The sequence below is a fragment of the Pan paniscus genome, chromosome 16 (assembly GCF_029289425.2).
Source record: "Pan paniscus chromosome 16, NHGRI_mPanPan1-v2.0_pri, whole genome shotgun sequence".
NCBI classification, from domain to species: domain Eukaryota; kingdom Metazoa; phylum Chordata; class Mammalia; order Primates; family Hominidae; genus Pan; species Pan paniscus.
The window spans coordinates 29,227,608-29,248,207 of NC_073265.2; the positions used below are offsets into that span (position 1 = coordinate 29,227,608).

The window sequence follows — 20,600 nt, forward strand, 5'->3', positions numbered from 1 at the left end:
TAGTGCAAATGCATGGAAAAAAGCGAGTATCCTATGAAGGGGAGAGGGTACAAAGAAAGGAATAGAAGAAGGAATAAAAATGGTGTGTCTCCCTGACCAGAGGAGAGGTTTTGTAATGCAGCAGAGGTAAGGGTAACTTGGTGAACCCAGTGGAAGGGGCCTTGGATGCCACAGGGAACTATTTAGAATTCACCTGGTCAGGATACCACCAGGTAGAACTAGGAAACAGTAAAGAGGTCATAGGACAGTCAGGACATATTGCAGAGGCCAGACAGCCTGGACCAGGGTGGTCTGTGGGAGAAGACCTCATACGATTTTCATCGCTAGGTTGGCCTTTTAAATTAGGAAGTAGGTATAACTTTATGCATGGAAAACCATTGTTTGTTTCTTCACTCTCTTTCAACAGGGAATGATTCACCGGGATTTGAAGCCTGTCAACATTTTTTTGGATTCTGATGACCATGTGAAAATAGGTGATTTTGGTTTGGCGACAGACCATCTAGCCTTTTCTGTAAGTATTTTAAAAATTAGACTGTACCTAAAAACAGACTCAGATGCCTTGATAATCCTGAAAGTGTTAGCGGATAGAATAGTGCGTTCACAGAACTATGCTGTCTAATCCTCAGGAGATTATACAAACCTAAAGGGGTATGCTGCAAATGATCTTGTAGGCTTTGCAATTGTGAGTATATTTTTTTGAGTGCATTCCACTTGAGGGACACAAAATTATTGGCTTGGGAACAATATTGTGGTCAAAGGCGTACAGTACTTTATGAAATCATTTGGTATTTTGGTCTACCATGCCTGGCACTGGGCTAGATGCTTTATACCTCAGAGGCTTTTGTTGGTTTGGGGAAATGAGGCTCAAAAACATAAAACACCAGGAGACCATACAGTTGTAAGGCTCAAGAAAGGCTGGATAACGACAGTGGCATTTCAGATGTCCTTAAATGGTGGTTGGGAGTCCAACAGGTGGAGGTTGAGGGCAGGGCCTGGTGGCCCCAGGGTGGGAATTCCAGAGAGAAAGCACAGCATAAGCAGAGGCCCCAGGGTAAGCAGACTTGGCTGTCGGAAGACCAGCATACTGTCTGACTGGTCAAAACTGTGAGGTGCAGGGGAGAGTAAGAGGATGCGGGGCAGTTGAGGAGTCACTGGAAGGTTGGGCAGTCTTGTAGGTGGTAGGTCTTGAATTCCAGAGGAGGAATTTTACTTCACATTATAAACCCAAGTTATTAAGCACCAAGATCTGTGGGAAATGCAGTTAATTCCAAGGGTGATGAGGAAAGGAAAATAGGATTTGAGTTAATGGTGAGAATAACCACTGGGGCCAAGTTAGAAGGTGAGACTAGGAGTGGAAAGGGAGGAGAGGGAAGGCAGACAGTAAGGACACGGTCCCGATCATGCTCCCCATGGAGTATATGGGAGAGTGCTGAGACCAAGGACGGGCCAGATGGTGGGGATCTTGATCCCCAAACTAAAGAATTTAACTTGATATCTGGAAGGCTGTAGCATAGTGAGATAGATAAGAGCTCAGGCTCTGGAATCTCACTGACCTGGACTAGAATCCTATCTCTGCCACTGCTTTGTAGCATGATATTGGACAATTAATTAACTTCTCAATACCTCATTGGTAAAGTGTGCCTAATACTAGTGCCTAGCTGAAAAAGTTATCAGGAAGATAAATAAGAATGCAGGTAAAGCACCTAGAACAGTGCCCAGCACTAAGAATGTTGAAGCCGGTGTTACTGATGGTGATGCTTGTAATGGGAAGCACCTATTACAAGTGCAGACATAACAATAGTGACTTAGGGTATTGACAACACTGTTGCACATAGTGGAGCAAGGTGAGGCTACCTGGGGGGCATTAGCCATGAGCGAGGGTGGAACATATTTGCTGAGCAGCCTCTAGGAAAGAAGAATAAAAATTGACGCAGAGAAAGTAACAGCAGTGGGTAAGTTGAAAGATGAATTTGTTGTTTTTAATACAATCTTACTCTTCTTAGAAAACAGATTCTGTTTTTGGCATTTGCAACATGAAAATAAATTGGTTTCTCTAAGTGTTTGCATATTTCTGTCCTAAAGAAAGAGTTGTACAGTGATTGCCCCCCTCCATCTTGATTTCATTGGGTTTTCTGAGAGCCTTGCATTAGTGGGTTAACTAAACTAGAAAAAAAATTAAAACTCAAAGCATTATTATATTATTTTGATTTCCATGTAATATTTCCTCAGTCTTCATTTAGAAACAGACAAGCCATTCTCATGGAATAATATGTTTTAATTGGATATTTGGCTTACTTATATTTTTAGGCTGACAGCAAACAAGACGATCAGACAGGAGACTTGATTAAGTCAGACCCTTCAGGTAAACCCAGAAGACTATATATTTCATCCATGTGTTAAAGACCCCAGAATTTCTTAACCTGAAACCTGTTTTTTACTTGTAAAGGTTTTATTCTACGGCAGATTTTAATTGCTCCTTAAGTTAACAAAATTATGGAAACGTTTCAATTTTTTTTTCCTTTTCAATTTATGAATTATTCTTTGAACTTTAAGAAATTAGAGCTTCAGTGAGTAGAATAATTGGCTCCCAGGGGTAGACAGTTTTATTTTGTCTAACCTCCATTGGTAATGTGAGGTTACCTCATGACCTGATCCGTCTGGGGTCTTATCTGGCACTGTCCCTCCTCTTCAATAGCAAAGACATCCTTGTGTAGAACCGAATGTGTGGCCATACGTGACTTATGGTTATTCATTTGGTACAATGCATGCTCTGCTTCCTGTGAGTGGCATAGACAGTTAACAGATCATGCCTCACTTTTAAGAAACCTTTTTTTGTTTTTAGTTTGTGTCTTCTGTAAGTGCTATTATTGGGATGTTTTCCCTCTGTTTTCCTCCACACAGGTCACTTAACTGGGATGGTTGGCACTGCTCTCTATGTAAGCCCAGAGGTCCAAGGAAGCACCAAATCTGCATACAACCAGGTAAGAGGTTTTGTGGGGAAAAGGAATCTCAAAATTAAGGTAATAGGACATCTAGATCACAGCATTTGGGGTTTAGTCCCGGCTAAAATAGTCAAGACATCCACTCGTTCACACTCCAGGAAGGACTCATGGTCCTAAGGATAGTGACTGAAACTGGCACTGCTGCTGCCAGGAGCTTACAGTCCATCCATCCGTCCGTCCATCCATCCATCCATCCATCCATCCATCCACCCACCCATCCACCCATCCACCCACCCACCCACCCACCCACCCATCCATCCACCCACCCATCCATCCACCTGTCCATCCACCCATCCATCCACCCATCCATCCACCCGTCCGTCTATCCGTCCGTCCGTCCATCCATCCATCCATCCATCCATCCATCCATCCATCCATCCATCCAAAGAATGTGCAAACCAACCCCTATCTTGGGCAAGGTGCCAGGAACAGATGTGGCTCCAGCTCTCAGGGAGCTTGTCCACTGGTGGATGAAACAGACAACAAATAAGTAAAAAATAAAAGATATAGCCACAAATTGTGGTGAGGGCTAGGAAGAAAAGAAATGGAACTGAGTGACAAAGAGAACAGATTGACCAGGGAAGATCTCTTGAGAGGATGGCATTTAGGATAAAGGATGAGAAAGGACAAGCCACACAGATTTGGGGGCTGACACATGCCAGGGAGGGAGATGGTAAGGAGCAGAGGAAACTGCACACATAAAGAGAAAGCCCTGAGTGAGAGAGACAGCTTGGCACATTTAAGACAGCCAAAAGGAAGGCTAGTGTGGCCACAGTGTGGCAAGCAACGGGGGACAGAGGCATGAAGTTAAGCTGGAAAAGAAGGCAGGGAAAGATCACACAGAGCCAGGTTGGCCTGGATAAGGAGTGTGCATTTAATTTGAAGTACACAGGGAGCCAGTGAAGAATCTTGAGCAAGAGAGTTCACTCTGGCTGCTGCGAGGAGGCTCTGCAGGAAGTCCTGGTAAGGTGGTTGGCAGCTGGAACTGGACTGCAAGCAGTAGAAATGGAGAGAAGTGTGCTGAATTAGGAAGGGAATTGAGAGATTTTCCCAACGGAAGGGATGTTGGATGAGAATGAGGAAGGGAAAAAGTCCAGGGCTCAGGTTTCTTTCTGGAACACCTGGGTGAAGAGTATTTGACTGAAGTGAGGAAACCTAAGGAAAGACATAAGAGGAAGGATGAGAAGATGACAGAAAAATTCAGTTTGAGGCATGTTTGAAATATCTGATGAGAAATCCAATTAGAGATTTCGAGTAGATTGTTAGAGACCCAACACTTGAGTTCAGAGGAAAGGTGAGAATCAGAAGGATAAATTTGAAATCAGCACACAGATAGGATTTAAAGCTATGAGACTGGATGAGATCACTTAGGGCAAGAGTGTAAAGCTAAACTTTAAAAACACACTAGGTGCCAGGCATGGTGGTTCATGCCTATAATCCCAGGACTTTGGGAGGCTGAAGCAGGAGGATTGCCTGAGCTCAGGAGTTCAAAACCAGCCTGGGTAACATAGCGAGACCTCATCCCTACTAAACATAAAAAAAATTAGCCAGGCCTGGTGGCACACATCTGTAGTCCCAGCTCCTCAGGAGGCTGAGGTGGGAGGACTGCTTGAGGCCAGGAGATTGGGGCTGCAGTGAGCTGTGATCATGCCAGTGCACTCCAGCCTGGGCAACGGAGCAAGACCCTGTCTGAATCAATTATATATGTGTAAAATAAAATACATTAGGAAAGCAATTTGCATCAAAGCAAATGCTCAGGCTTGCAGTGGAGATTCAAGCCTGGGTTTTGGTTCTGACAGGGAGCATTGGACAACAACATAAAGTTGAAACAGACCTCTAAGTACCTGGTGAGGGTGAGGGTTAGGGTATCAGGAGATGGACTGCACACACTGTGAGTGTGGGCAGACACCTTTAGTGTCATTATTATTATTATTATTATTTTGAGATGGAGTCTTGCTCTTTTCACCCAGGCTGGAGCACAGCGGTGGGCTATCAGCTCATTGCAACCTCCGCCTCCCAGGTTCAAGCGATTCTCCTGCCTCAGACTCCCTAGTAGCTGGGATTACAGACGCCTGCCACCATGCCTGTCTAATTTTTGTATTTTTAGTAGAGACAGGGTTTCACCATGTTGGCCAGGCTGGTCTCAAACTCCTGACCTCAGATGATCCACTTGCCTCAGCCTCCCAAAGTGCTGGGATTACAGGCATGAGCCACTGCACCCGGCCGTATATACATATTTTTTTAAAAAACCAAAGTGGGGGCATCTTAGACATCAGTAATAAATATCCCTGAGTGGTGGGATCATGAGATTGCTATTTTATTCTTGGTGCTTTTGTTCTATGTTTTCTATAGGCATCACGTATAGGAAATGCCACAGTGAATGTTTTTAAGATGTCGGAGGTCACCAGTGACAATGCAAGAGTCTCGCCGCCCCCTCTTTGAGTCCAAATGTATTCAAGAGTATTTCTTGAAAATGTTTTCCATTGTCCTGAAAGCGGCTCTACACCCTGCACCTCTGTGCCCCTGACCATGTGCAGTCTTTTCCTCGGCAGCCGTGTCATGCTCGGTTTCCTCAGATGCACTCCCTTCCCAACGCCATCTTCTCCTTTGTGGCACCCTACTTAGATTTTCTCTGCACTGACTTGCCTTTTTGCTTCTTTTTTCTTTTTATTATAGATACTTTTTTTGTTTTTGTCAATTATTTAATATCTTGATTATTTATATCCTTCTAGTTTTTTGACTTTAGTGTTTTTTTCTGTAGCTTTTTATTTTTATTTATTTGTTATTTTTTTCCTAGCTTATGGAGGTATGATTGATGAAACTTGTCTATATTTAGGGTGTACAATGTGATGTTTTGATATATGTGTACATTGGGAAATGATTACCACAACGAAGCTGACCAACATACCCATCACCTCACCTGGTTTCCATTTTTTGTGTGTGGTAAGAACACTTGAGAGCTACTTTCTTAGCAAACCTCAAGAATACAATGCGTTATTATTAATTATAGTCACCATGCTGTGCTTTAGATCTCCAGAATGTATTCATTTTATAACTGAAAATGCATGCCCTTTGACCAGCACCTCCCCTTGACCCCCAATCCCCAGCCCCTGGTAGCCACCATTCTGTTCTCTGTTACTGTGGGTTTGACTTTTATTTAGATTCTACATACCAGTGAGATCATGTAGTATTTGCCTTTCTGTGTCTAGCTTATTTCACCTAACATAATGTCCTCCAGGTTCATCTATGTTGTCACAAATGGCAAGATTCTCTTCTTTTTGAAGGCCATATGACCCTGTAGTCAGGAGCTGGCCTTTTCTATCAGCCGCAGATTTTGGTCTGTGTTTCACTTTTAAGATGGTTAGCTAAGATGTGAAACAAAGCAAATTCTTATGATCAATCTCAGTTGTCCTTGCTCTTCAGCCATTATTTCCAGTTTTCAGCCAGTGGTTTTCTATGTCTGTGGATACAACTAAACCAGTTACCATTAATTTTCTAGGAAGGCCAGGCGTGTTGGCTCATGCCTGTAATCCCAGCACTTTAGGAGGCCAAGGTGGGTGAATCACTTGAGTCCAGGAGTTGGAGACCAGCCTGGGCAACATGGCAAAACCCACTCTGTACAAAAAATACACACAAAAAAATTAGCTGGGCATGGTGGTGCACACCTGTAGTCCCAGCTACTTGGGAGGCTGAGGTGGAAGGACTGCTTGAGCCCAGGAGGCAGAGGTTGCAGTGAGCCGAGACTGCACCACTGCACTTCAGCCTGGGTGACAGAGTGAGACTCTGCCTCAAAAAAGAAAAAAAAATTTCTAGGAAAATGTTTAAAGACATCATGCCAAATATTTTATCATCATCTGAATACAAAATATATCATTTAGCCTTTATAACCATAATTTTTAAGAACAAATCTTCACATTTTTCCAGTGTGACCTGTTGAGTACTCCTACAAACTTTATTTCAGCTAACAATGCTTATCCTATAATTCCCTGGTAAATTATACTTTCATATCAAGGCTCTCTAAATGCAATTATTCTTCCCCCTCAGAAAGTGGATCTCTTCAGCCTGGGAATTATCTTCTTTGAGATGTCCTATCACCCCATGGTCACGGCTTCAGAAAGGATCTTTGTTCTCAACCAGCTCAGAGATGTATGTATCAGGTGTTTTAGTGCCTACATTTTCAGTAACCGGAATCTTAGCACAGAGATCAGAATTCAAAGCAGGATATTTTTCTGGTATTTATAATATAGAAGAGGCTGCCCTACTGTAATTTTAATGACTCATTTATTCAGATATGCAAGACTAACCAGTTTTCCCATTTTTAGTGAAACATTTTTCTGAGCAAAGGAAGTCACCTCAGTTAAATTCTTAAAATAGCAGTTTTGGGAGCCAAAGATCATCAGCATGTAGGAGGGATCTTACTGGTCTCTCCACTATGTTTCCACAGCGAGGTAAATGGAACCCTACCTCTGATGATGAGAAACTTGCCCCAGTTTTGTTTGTTTTTGGAAATCTTACCTGGAGAAATTGCTAGGTTATAGTTGCTTTTTAAAAAATTATTCTGAGATTTACTCTTGATTTTAAAGCAAAGGAAGAAGCCAGAAAATTGGGCTTGATATGAATATGGTTATAACAAGGGAGTAGATTGTAAAGAAATGGGTATTTAGTTCTAGAAGTTAAAGATGCCTGTTGAATGGACCAGTTGTAGTAACGTCTAAAGAAAACTACCAAGACCAGAAGTTAAAACGGGTCTGAAAAAAATATCTGCCCCTTGAAATGTTTTTCCCAATGAAATTTCCATTTGTGTACTTGGGATTAATCCTTGCCTCATTTACTGCCTGAGCTAAAAAGGGACCAATGTTACATGTGCGAGGTCAGAGATGCCCATGAGCAAACCGCATTAAGATGAAAGTGAAGAGTGAGGTTTGGGTGAGAGTGATTTAAATTCACATATTTATGAGCAAGACATCTGGAGAGCCACCTTCTTTCTTACTGAGCAGAGTGAAGCAGGAATATTTATTAAGTTGATTCATAAACACGATAACTAGAATGCAGTAAGAATACTCCTGTATTCCACTATAAGAACACTTCTCTGGATAATTTTGAAAACAAATTATTTTACTGTGAGTACAGTGTGGACAGCTGTGTTCGTAAAGCATAGGACTAAGTGAAGTGATTACTATTGCCTCGCCTTGACTGCAATGCTCTTAGATGATTATGTCCTTAATGAAGTGCCTTTCTTTAGTCTAAAGTTCATGTTTATTTACCAGAAAGGTGAGAACTTTTGGGGAAGTAGAGATTTTTTTTCTCTTACTCTGTGTTGGTTTATGGGTGTGGTTTTTTTTTGTTGTTGTTGTTTTTGCCTTTTTTCATCTGCATGTTTAATTAAACTACTTTGTTGTTCTCTGAAGCCATTAGGGTTTTTACTTTGTACCCAGATGTGCTTTCTGCCCCTTGAAATTTTTTTCTCAGTGAAATTTCCATTTATGTTTTTGGGGTTAGTCCTTGCCTCTGTTACTGCCTGAGCTAAAAGGGACCAATGTTATAGTATGTGAGGTCAAAGGTGCAGACAGCATTAGGACGAAAGTGAAGAGTGAGGTTTGGGTGAGGCTGTCATTTGGGTAAAGTTTATATTAAAATAATATGTACATAATTGGAAGAATAAGCGTCAGGTTTCAAGAAGGTATCACCTATCTTTTCTTGCTAGCAAATTTTTATTTCTGTATTTGATTTTCTTACTTATGGTGAATAAATGCTTTCACTGTGGCAGTCTGCCAAAACCTTGCTGATTCGAATATATATTTTTAGCCCACTTCGCCTAAGTTTCCAGAAGACTTTGACGATGGAGAGCATGCAAAGCAGGTAATTTTCTGATGCGTCAATTACTATGTCTTCAGTCTTGCATTTTAATTATTATTTTTCTTCTTTTTCAATTAGTAATCTTCTGCCACTCATTCTCTTGTGTCCTGGGAACAACGTGGGGAAAAAATATGAAAAGATGAAGCACTTAAAATGTTATTAGACTTGAACTACACCATAAAAATGCCAAGGGCTGGCACAGAAAATTAACAAACTGCAGGGTTCTTTTGTGCAATTCGTTGTGCTTTTGAAGTGCTATTTGAACCCTTGGCTTAGCTGTTGAAAAAAAAAAAAAGAATCCTTTTACAGCTCATTGTTTTTGATAAAGCTTGGGGCTTTAAGAAAAAACTATAATTTAAAACTGTAATTTTGTTCTGTTTTGTGGTTGCAGTAGCTCAGATTATGGGGGAAGGGTTGCATTTTCTGGACAGTCTATTGTTACAGTATTTTAAAGCAAAATAATTTCTCCTATATACCATAAATATCTGAGTACGTGTGTGTGACTCATGACATAGGCTAATATTGGCATCCAGCAAATATTAAAAAAAAATATTATTGGTGAATGTGTGTATTTGGCTTCTGGTATGCCTTTCTTCTGAGTGCCAGTTGTTTGTCTTGGTACAGTGGTTAATACTCTTGTCATATGGAAGTTTCTTAAACTGACTTACTGACAATTATAATCAAGGCAAACTCCTTATTTAAATCATTAATGTTGAGAACAAAAGCATAGATGGAATATTGTATTAATTTGGTGCTTCTTGCTTGCTGGTTATGTATCTGAATGGACATGCCACTTTTCTAGACTTTAATTTCCCCTCACCTATAAAATAAAAAGATTAAGTACTCTTTATTTATATTAGCACTAACATTGTGTCATTTGGTAAGTTTAACATGATGGTTATTTATGGCTGTAGGGACCTATTCTGCCTCATCTGTTTAATTAGTGAAGGCCATTAGAAATACATTGAGTCATGTTTCTGCTTCTTTTGGTAGCTATTATTGTTTCTGGGTGTCATAAGTAAATATTCATTTCATAGCCTTTCCTTATGACAAGGTCAGTCTTATTTGGTGTTTCCCCTTGTTGACAGCTAAGATGGCCCAGGAACTATACAAACCATTTTTCACCATGAGGACTGCACTCCTACCATCAGATATATATTAGATACCCTTGAGCATTTGAGTCTGGGCTGTACAAATTGGCACCAAAACAAAAACAACAAAACCACAACCACCTCCCATGTCATAGTCATTGCTTTTTAGCTGAAAGGAGGAAACTTAGAAGATGCTTATAGAATGAGCATAGCATAATTTTTTTGCCATGCACATTTACCAGTACAGCAGGGTCTATTATGCTCAATAGGGTATTCTTGTTTTTGTCAGTTTAATATACCTTTCATAAAAGTTGTATCATGTCATTTTCTTTCTATATAATACTCCTATATCCCATACAAACTAATTGCCTGTGTTTTTATTTTACCCTAATACTGGAAGGAGAGTGGTAGGGGGGCATATTTTAAAGATTCGTAATTAGAAAATGCTTAATAAAGTCCATCTAATAATTGAGGTTTTCTTATCTCAAATATTTCTCTAACTCCTTATAAATCTTTATTATAAACAAGAGGATTAAGCATCATTAAGGAACCTCTCAAAGGTTTAGATTGCCTTCATATGGTTCACTGCTTTAATGATGTGGCTGTGAAGATATAACAAATCAGTAACATAAATCAAGAGAATTCAAGGGAATGGTATCAATGCAAATAACATAAATGGAGAAGAAACCATTAAAACAAGATGTTTTACATTGCTTTTAGGATTCCAGCAGTTATTATGCATTACAATTTCTACTAAAATTAGGCATGTAAAGCTATTTGTTTTATCTTTTTACATCTTTTTATACGATATTTTCTGTGTTTATAAGGCCTAATTTCTGCTTCTATGTAGTTGTTGATTTGATTTTTTTTGGTTGTGACAATAAGGTATAAAAACAAGGGGCCTTCTTTTAAGAAATGTTCATACTACATTGTTGCACAACTCTGTGGTCATAATAAAGCAGAAAAAATAATGACCTATTCAGAAATTTCAGAATGCCAGTTAAGTGCAAGAATAGTGGCACCTTTTCTTTGACCTGAACTGACTACTGACTTGTCCGGAGAATAGCTGAGCATTATCCATTGCGTCCCATCAGCAGTGTGCCTGGGTTTTATTGCAGAAATCAGTCATCTCCTGGCTGTTGAACCACGATCCAGCAAAACGGCCCACAGCCACAGAACTGCTCAAGAGTGAGCTGCTGCCCCCACCCCAGATGGAGGAGTCAGAGCTGCATGAAGTGCTGCACCACACGCTGACCAACGTGGATGGGAAGGCCTACCGCACCATGATGGCCCAGATCTTCTCCCAGCGCATCTCCCCTGCCATCGATTACACCTATGACAGCGACATACTGAAGGTGGGCTTAAGCCACGCTGCACAAAGGGAGCTTCACCTGGTCCACAAAAGGATCAAGCCAGTTTCTCACAGATTCTTTTAATGCCTCCAACATAAGTTCTTATGTGAGGTATTGGAAGCCCCTAAAAGTACATGCAAAATGTGTGTATATGCATTCAAGGAAGAGGGCCCATACTTTCAGTCACCTACTTGAAGGAGTCCTTGACCTTTCCTCCTCCCTACCCACCCAAGAGATTAAGAAGCAGTGCCTACAAAAATTAGCCGTGCGTGGTGGCATGCACCTGTAATCCCAGCTACCCGGGAGGCTGAGGCAGGAGAATCGCTTGAGCCCGGGAGGCAGGCGGAGGTTGCAGAGAGCCGAGATCGTGCCACTGCACTCCAGCCTGGGAGACAGAGCAAGACCCCATCTCAAAAAAAAAAAAAAAAAAAAAAGAAACAGTGCATTTAGAGACTGATCCCTAGCCCAAACGCCCAGAGCCATAAGCATCAACCAGCTCATATCTAGATGAAGTATAAAGTAGTTCCCAGTGCTGGTTGCACATCTACTTCATCTCAGAAACTCTCTGACAATGCAGATGCCCAGGTCCCGTAGCCCATCTAGTGGCTCAGAATCTCCAGGTGTGAGGCATTTCAGAATCTCATTAAAAGCTCCCAAGCAGTTTCTGAAGTGTAGCCAGGTTGCCAGTTTGGGAAGACTTTAACATTTAATTTCTTTTAAAAAGAAAAAAAATCTGAAGCATATTAGTGAAATGTTAAAATGTGTTAAAGTTGGGTGACTAGGTAACAGGTATTTATTATATTCTCTATTATGTTTTTGTTTGCTTAATATATATGATATAATTTTAAAAGATAGAGTAGTGGAGGAAGTCATAGTAAAATTTATGAAAGATCAGTATAGATTTTAGAGACCAAACACAATTTTTACTGGCTGGCAATATTATTATAGAAAGATATTTGCAGGATTATAGGTGACTTTTTTATAGATGTCTTTTTTCATATGTGTTGTTTCTAAATTTTCTATAGTGAAATGGTACTACTTTTATAATACAAAAACAAATGAAAAAGAAAGCTATTGGCAAAATATGTAAATGCCATGTAGCTTTCAACAGGCCTGCCATGAATCACCTTGGCATGTGGGAGGGACCTGATGCTGTTAGGTGGTCATCGCGCCACAGTATCCCTGAGAGTCAGGGAGAATGTGTTTATTTGATTATCTCCCTCTGAAAGGCAAATATCAATGTGGCCAAGAATTTGGACTTTGAACCCAGGCATCCTTCCCATTGCTTGAAAGGTTAGCTCTTACTTTCCAAAGCAGGCCATGAAAGATATGTGTCCTCTTCCCTGATGTGTTCAAAGAGGGATGGACTTGTCAAGACTTCTATTTTGAACCTGGAAATAAGCAATGTAGTGCCTACTGCAAGCCACAGATTAATATTTTAAAGGATCCCTTTGATAAGTCTTCAATGATGACATTTTAATCGGTCCTGTTTTAGGGCAGCTTCTCAATCCGTACAGCCAAGATGCAGCAGCATGTGTGTGAAACCATCATCCGCATCTTTAAAAGACATGGTATGTACGCCCTTTTTAAAAATGATATTTCTTCTCATAAGACTTTTTTCATCATTAGAAAGTACTGTTAGTGTTCGGGCATATCATATTTTACTTTCAAATTCAGTTATAAATAATTGACATCATATGGAATTTAAGCTTATTTTTGAAACTGATTTGAATATTACAGCCTTACTATTAATACTAAAATGCAATTGGTTTGTGGATTCAGAAATATGACCAAACTGTCAAACTTAACTCTAGATGAGCTCTCTATTTATAAATTTAGAGAACTAAAGAAAAACCAATATGACTTCAATGGTCCCAGTAGCAATTACTTAACTGTCAGGTTTGTGTTAATTTTAGGTTGCCTTCTAAGGAGAATGTGAACCTGATGATGAGCTATTTTTTCTCATTTGGTGTAGGAGCTGTTCAGTTGTGTACCCCACTACTGCTTCCCCGAAACAGACAAATATATGAGCACAACGAAGCTGCTCTATTCATGGACCACAGCGGGATGCTGGTGATGCTTCCTTTTGACCTGCGGGTGAGGCTGGGAACACACTGCTGACAATCAGAATGCTGTATCTAGTCACAGGGATGGCATCTCTGTTAAAGGATTTTTTCCCTAGGCTTATATTATAAATGTCACCTTTGGGAAATGTATTCTTGAGGAAGTTGTCAGAGTGAGAGTGTTACTGGAGTGGAGGAAATGTTTGGTCCTGAATGCCTCCACCTTCCTAATAGCACAGGTGTTTATGGCTCTAGGAACTGGAGGAACCCTGCATTGCAGGTGCCACCTGTGCACCCCCCAGTGTTGAGTGACCACAGCAGGTTAACCCCACCCACTTAGACAAATAAATGTAGTTTGTTTGTCATTTTAACTTCCTGGCTAGATCTTCAGTAAACACCCTAACATGTTAATGCCTAGAACAGTTAAATTCTTCTAACAGCAAGTGTCTCTCCTAATTGGGTATGCTGAGTTTTGCCTGTGCCTACTTTCTTCCGACCCCCAGGGATCCCGTCGACAGCAGCAGTCTTAACTAGTCTTTCACTCACACAGTGTTGGCTACTAACAAGCTATCTGTGGTGCTGTATGATAGAGCAAGGAAAACATGCAATGCATGTGACAGACAAGGTTTAATACCTCTCACGTACAGAAAGCACTGACAAGTGGAGACATGAGCAAAGGATATAACCAGGCAGCTCTCAGAAGAGAAAATGTGCATGGCTGATAAACTTCTGAAAAGCTGTACTGCCTCACCAATAATAAAGAAGTGCAAAGCTGTCTCAACTTCACCCATCAGACAGGAAACATTTTAAAATTAATGTTATCCAGAAATGACAGGAGTGTAGGAAAATAGGTATTTTCATATGTTGCTGATGGGAATGTGGACTGCTAAACCTTTAGAAAAGTAATCTAAAAGTTTATAATAAAACTTTAAAAATTTTGTTGCACATTCTTTATCCTTAGAACCAGCAATCCCACTTTGAGCAATTTACTCAAAGAAAGAAAAACACATCAGTGTATGAATGTTAAAAGGATGTTAATTGCCATATTATTGTGGTAGTCAAAAACTGTCTGTCTGTTTATCAGTAGGAAAATGGTTGAATAATTTGTCACCAATATTATGGAATATTAAGGAGCTATTGAAAAGAACATTGAGCTAGGCACAGTGGCTCATGCCTGTAATTCCAGAACTAGGCTAGGTAGGAGGAGTGCTTGAGCCCAGTAGTTCAAGACCAGCCTGGGCAACATAGGAAGACCCCATCTTTACAAAAAATTTAAAAATTAGCCCAGTGTGGTGGCTCGTGCCTGTGGTCTCAGCTACTTGGGAGGTTAAGGCGGGAGGATTGGTTGAGCCCAGGAAGTCAAGGCTTCAGTGAGCCATGATTCTGCCACTGCACTCCAGCCTAGGAAACAGGGCAAGACTCTGTCTCAAAAAGAAAATTAAAAATTTTTTTTTTGTAGAAACGGGCTCTCGCTGTGTTGCCCAGGCTGGTCTCAAACTGCTGGACTCAAGCAGATCCTTCTGCCTCAGCCTCCCAAAATACTGGAATTACAGGCATGAGCCGCCATGCCCAGCCAATCTATATTTTTATATAGATCAAATATGTATTTTTTATATATGTATAAGATGAAAATACAGTCAGCTCTTCGTACATATCCTTGGATTCCACATCCACGTATCCAGCCAACTGTGGATGGAAAATACTCAGAAAAAAAAATTCCAACAAGCAAAATTTGTATTTACCATGTGCTAAACACTGCATTGAATCCACACAAAAGAAGGGATGTATAGGCATAGTAGTAGATATTATAAGTAATCTAAAGATGATTTAAAGTGTACAGAAGGTTGCGCATAGGCTATAGGCAAATGCTCTGTCATTTTATATCAGGAACTTAACCATCCACTGATTTTGGTATCCTTGGGGGAGTCCTGGAACCAATTTCTGAGGGACAACTATACATATTTAGATATAGCCATATTTATACTTGATTTGTAGGAATGTGCATGGCACATTGTTAGCTTTTTTAAAAAAGTAAATTTCAAAGGAACTCTATTATCCCATTTTTATTATAGAGAAAGAAAAGTTTTTTTTAAAAAATTGTGTGTGTACAGGAGGCTGAGGCAGGAGAATCACTTGAACCCGGGAGGCGGAGGTTGCAGTGAGCTGAGATTGCACCACTGCACTCCAGCCTGGACAACAGAGCAAGACCCTGTCTGAAAAACAACAACAACAAAACAAAAAAACAAAAAACTGTACATAAGGTATACTGTGTGTGTTTGCATGTACTTTTTTGTTTTATTTATTTATTTTTTTTGAGACGGAGTCTCACTCTGTCTCCCAGGCTGGAGGGCAGTGGTGCGATTTCAGCTCACTGCAAGCTCCGCCTCCCGGGTTCACGCCATTCTCCTGCCTCACCCTCCCGAGTAGCTGGGACTATAGGTGCCCGCTACCATGCCCGGCTAATTTTTTGTATTTTTAGTAGAGACAGTGTTTCACTGTATTAGCAAGGATGATCTTGATCTCCTGACCTCGTGATCCTCCCACCTCGGCCTCCCAGAGTGCTGGGATTACAGGCGTGAGCCACCGCACCCGGCCTGCATACACTTGATATATGTGTAGATATATATATTTGGCCCTCTACATCCTTGGGTGGTTTCTGTATCCATGGATCCAACCGAGGATGGAAGATACTCAGAAAAAAAAAAAAATTCACAAAGCTCCAAAAAGCAAAACTTGGACTTGTCACATTCACGTGTCTGAATGACCGTGCACATCAGGTTGTTTGTATCACCAAAGAGTAAGGTGTCAAAGAATACACTCATTTTGACCATACTTTTTGGAGGGGGGAGTGGAATCTTTTTTTAAATGTATGTCATATGGCTTATTGTGAAACAGGTTTTGTGTTTATAGTCTAAGAAGAAATTCCTTCCACATTCCTCACTTCTGTTTTTCTTTTATAGTGAGTAAAGTGATGTGGGATTATTCTGAGGTAGAGGTAAATAAACAGCAAATCAGATCAGACATTTGCGCTTTGTTGAAAAAAAAAAAGAATAGAAGTACAAATATTTACATAGCTATACTTAAAGCTGGCTTCTTATTCTCTAAATATTAGGAGACTAAAGTGCAGATTTTTAAATATCAGCTCCCATTCTATAAGCTGATATTGAAATGCAAAAAATTAAAAAGTGAATGTATGTTGAGAATTTGGCCCATCAGTGGTAATGATACCATGTTGGATCTGTTGGGGCAATCTAACAATGGTTTTACTAGTTGTGGTTACTATTTGAAGGTGGTTATTAAGAATTTATTCTAAGAAATTGATAGGAAAATCAGGAAATTCACCGTAAGAGATAATACCCATTTTGACTGCATTACTATAAAAGTGACATTTTTTTAAAATTCATAAATAAATAACTTGCACTAATTTTAGTTGGACATAATAAAAGCTCCACAGAGAATATTTAACTAAAAGTGAATTTTAAAAAAAACCTAAGAAATGCCACAGTGAATAAGGTTGATGGTATGTCTAGCAGCAGAGTCCACCACTGACCAAAACACTGAAGAACATTTCAGGGAGTGTGAGTGGTGAGCAGTGCATAACTTAGTGAATATACTAAAAGCCACTGAAGTACATACTTTAAAGGGGTGAACTTTATGGGACAGGAGTTGTTTCAATAAAGCCGCTATAACAAAAGGCACATTTTGACATTGACCTTTCATATTTTGTTTATTTTTCAGATCCCTTTTGCAAGATATGTGGCAAGAAATAATATATTGAATTTAAAACGGTAAGAAACAATAGGAGATTCCATTTGGTAGACATAGGAAAATAGTTGAATAATTTGTCAACCAGGAAAGAATATTTTATTTCCTGTGATCCTTACACAGTTAAGAATTCTGGGTTCAGAATATTGAGCTTAGAATATGAGCCAGAAGCCCAGCCACAGTACCCCTTCCTGTAAGGTAACTAGGACTGTTAGGAATGTAGCAGGTAGGTACCGTCATGTTCCCACAGTCTATTCTGTACCTTCTAAATGTCCCCAAGCAACATTACTAATTATTTTCACAAACGGTTGCTTGATAAAAACATCTGGCTGTTCATGATCACAGATGGCCCCTTTTAAAACTTAATTGGTGGGACAAATGGCCAGTGGTCTCTATGTGAAAACTGCCTACACAGGTAACCGAACAAAAGCTGCTTGTAGAGAAGTGGAGTAAACCCAGCAGGAACGCTGAGCGCTGAGGACCTCCAGGCACTTAGCCCTGGAAAAAGGCTTTCTGTACATTCAAATACCACAGGGGTCCAACACTGAGATCTTCATAATTTGGAGCAGTATTGTTGTCAATGAGGCACCCTACTTTAAAGCTCCTTTCTTCAACTGAAAGCAAAGCTCTTTACATGCTTTTATTCTAGCTACAAGTGAACAATTAATAATCGTAGTCCTATGGTGTGGGTATCCCTGTGTAGAAAGCAATCACTAAGGTAAAATTTTTTGGTGTAATTTCATCTCTATTTCAGACATTTAAAAAACCTTAAGCCCCATAGCTTAATAGTGGCAAAACTGGGAATTGGAACCTAGATCACAAGGCAAGGCTGTTCCAGGTCAAATCTGTCTTTCAGTCCTCTTGATCATACCACCGATTAATTTTTTTTCATATTTGTTTCTTATATCTTGTTCAACAATTTCTTATACATATTTCTTTCTAGTAAACAATGACCTTAGAAATCTGGGTTTCTCTCTCCAGATACTGCATAGAACGTGTGTTCAGGCCGCGCAAGTTAGATCGATTTCATCCCAAAGAACTTCTGGAGTGTGCATTTGATATTGTCACTTCTACCACCAACAGCTTTCTGCCCACTGCTGAAATTATCTACACTATCTATGAAATCATCCAAGAGTTTCCAGCACTTCAGGTTCCTTTCCATATTTTAACATTCCAAGATTCCCCACTATATTTCTTCACCAAGTGTGGTGGGGAAAACCACAGCTACAGACCTGCTTCTCAGTCTGTCCTGCAGATGAATCACATCTTTACTAAAGTAACTGAGAAGAGCTTGCTGGTGTTGCTTTTGAGGTTCAGCTCAGGCTCTTACCTTCACAGGAACTGGTTTTGTTTTGGGGGATGGGTATTCTCTGCCCATTCTTCTAAAATTCAAGATATCAGGCTAAGATTCCTAAGATGCTCTTAGCCTGTTCATACCCTGTTTGGAACCCTCAGTGGCTCTATCCTACACCCGATCTCTTCACTCCCCAACTTCCCTTTTCACCAAGTCTGCATGCTGCCTAGCTGGTGGGGACTGCTGCCAGCACTTCTCAGGCTTCCCTCCCCACCCCACACACACGCCCTGTCATTCCTGCCACCGTCAGTCAAATGTTCCCTTGTCTAGAAAGTCTTTGCCCAGCCATGGTTTGGGCCCTTTCTCCCCAGGAAGCCTCACTGCACCCTCATTAATTAGTTGGCTACCTTTTCTTCTCAACTCTCACAGGTCTTGATCTGAGACACCCATGTACTACCTTGAGTTATGTTCATTGTTTTCTCCAAGCAGAACATGTGTTTTTAGGGCAGAGCCTACGAGTCCGCTTTGCCATATACCCCATTGCAGCCAGCTCGGCACATGGCTCACCACTCGGTGAATACTCATTAACCGATTTGTGTGGACTAAAGTTAACAATAACTATTCCACTAGCCTGTGCTTATGAGTCAATTACTACTGGACCAGATCCTTCTGTCTTTGAAATCAACTCTCTTGGGCTTTTTAACATAGCTGAAGACCAGTCAGAGTTGTTTTTGTTTTGTTTTGTTTTGTTTTGTTTTGTTTTGTTTTGTTTTGTTTTGGAGACAGTGTCTCGCTCTGTCTCCCAGGATGGTGTGCAGTGATACTATCGCAGCTCACTAGCCCCTACCTTCCAGGCTCAAGCAGTCCTCCTGCCTTGCTGCTTGAATAAGCTGGGTCTACAAGCATGAGCCACTGACCCCAGCTAAATTTTTATTTTTTTGTAGAGATGGGGTTTCCCTATGTTCCCCAGGCTGGTCTTGAACTCTTGAGCTCAAGGGATCCTCCAACCTTGGCCTCCCAAAATGCTTGAATTACACAGGCATGAGCCACCACCCCAGCCAGTCTGAGTACTTTGGATGTATATAATATAGTATTAAATTAGAGTATACTCTGACTATAACAGTGCAAAAAGAATGTATGAAAAAAAAATAAACTAGGAAGCCATATGCTAAATTCAATCCTTCCATTGTGTTAGGATGACAAATTGGTGGTAAGTTTCCAGATTTGGTCATGTACCAATAATTGCTTTTATAATGAAAACAGTAATTTTTCTCCATATCCCAGGAAAGAAATTACAGTATTTATTTGAACCATACCATGTTATTGAAAGCAATACTCTTACACTGTGGGATCCCAGAAGATAAACTCAGTCAAGTCTACATTATTCTGTATGATGCTGTGGTAAGCATTTAATTACTTATGATGTTGAAAGATAATACCTTGATGTTGAAAGATAATAATAATAGTTCCTGATGATTTTCTTACCGATGCAGCCATGAAACTGAATTAGGAGCCTTATCTCCTTCCTTCATTGCTCTAAATTGAAAGAACCAATTGATTTTAATTATATCAACAGTTAACAAGTATTGGTTGAGCTTTTGTTCCATCCTCAGCCCTGTGCTACTAATAACCTCCGGGGTGTTTTTTAAAAGGCTAACTTCTAATTTTAAAAGATCAAATTATTTAATTTGTCAGATAGTAAAGTTATTCACTAACCTACTTATTAAGGCAAATCACTAAGTAATTGGTCCTGATACTTGCCAATAATAATTTCAAAGACAGTTAACATTGACTGAGCCCCGCTCTGTGAGCTAGGCATTGTTCTGAGCTCCTCTGATGGATGAACTCACTTCATTCTCACACCAGTGCTGCTATTACCTTTCCTTTAGAGACCGAGAGCGACTGTTCGTGTTGAGAATAAACAGTGTGCCTTGCCCTTAATTCTTCCAGTCTGCCTGTGCTTATCAGTAAAGTCATGTATAGAATTGCCTTGATTGAATTAAGGCAGAATGGCTTCAAACTCTGGTGGGGCCTCATTCACCACCTCCTTCCTGTGGGACTGAGGCTATGGCACCTCCAGTTACTCTTCCCTAATTTAGTCACATCATAGTATTCATTACTTTATGGTATATGTGCGGGTACAGAGACTGGAAGGGGACGCATTGAAAAAATGAATT

General features: G+C 40.3%; 1 protein-coding gene across 5 annotated transcripts in view; it reads left to right on the forward strand.

Moving 5' to 3' along the window:
- The window catches only part of EIF2AK4 (eukaryotic translation initiation factor 2 alpha kinase 4), a 101,540-nt gene that overhangs the window by 55,820 nt on the left and 25,120 nt on the right, over positions 1-20,600 (forward strand). For all 5 annotated transcript variants that reach the window (XR_004666470.3, XM_024925587.4, XM_034938507.3 and 2 more), the window contains exons 16-26: positions 407-511; positions 2,308-2,362; positions 2,902-2,981; positions 7,047-7,148; positions 8,808-8,861; positions 11,068-11,304; positions 12,797-12,872; positions 13,277-13,398; positions 17,103-17,152; positions 18,111-18,279; positions 19,708-19,824. Coding sequence is in view for 4 of the 5 variants with exons in the window: in XM_024925587.4 (XP_024781355.2) it covers positions 407-511; positions 2,308-2,362; positions 2,902-2,981; positions 7,047-7,148; positions 8,808-8,861; positions 11,068-11,304; positions 12,797-12,872; positions 13,277-13,398; positions 17,103-17,152; positions 18,111-18,279; positions 19,708-19,824 (1,167 nt within the window). In the remaining variant the exon portion in view is untranslated. The remainder of the gene's footprint in view (positions 1-406; positions 512-2,307; positions 2,363-2,901; positions 2,982-7,046; positions 7,149-8,807; positions 8,862-11,067; positions 11,305-12,796; positions 12,873-13,276; positions 13,399-17,102; positions 17,153-18,110; positions 18,280-19,707; positions 19,825-20,600) is intronic.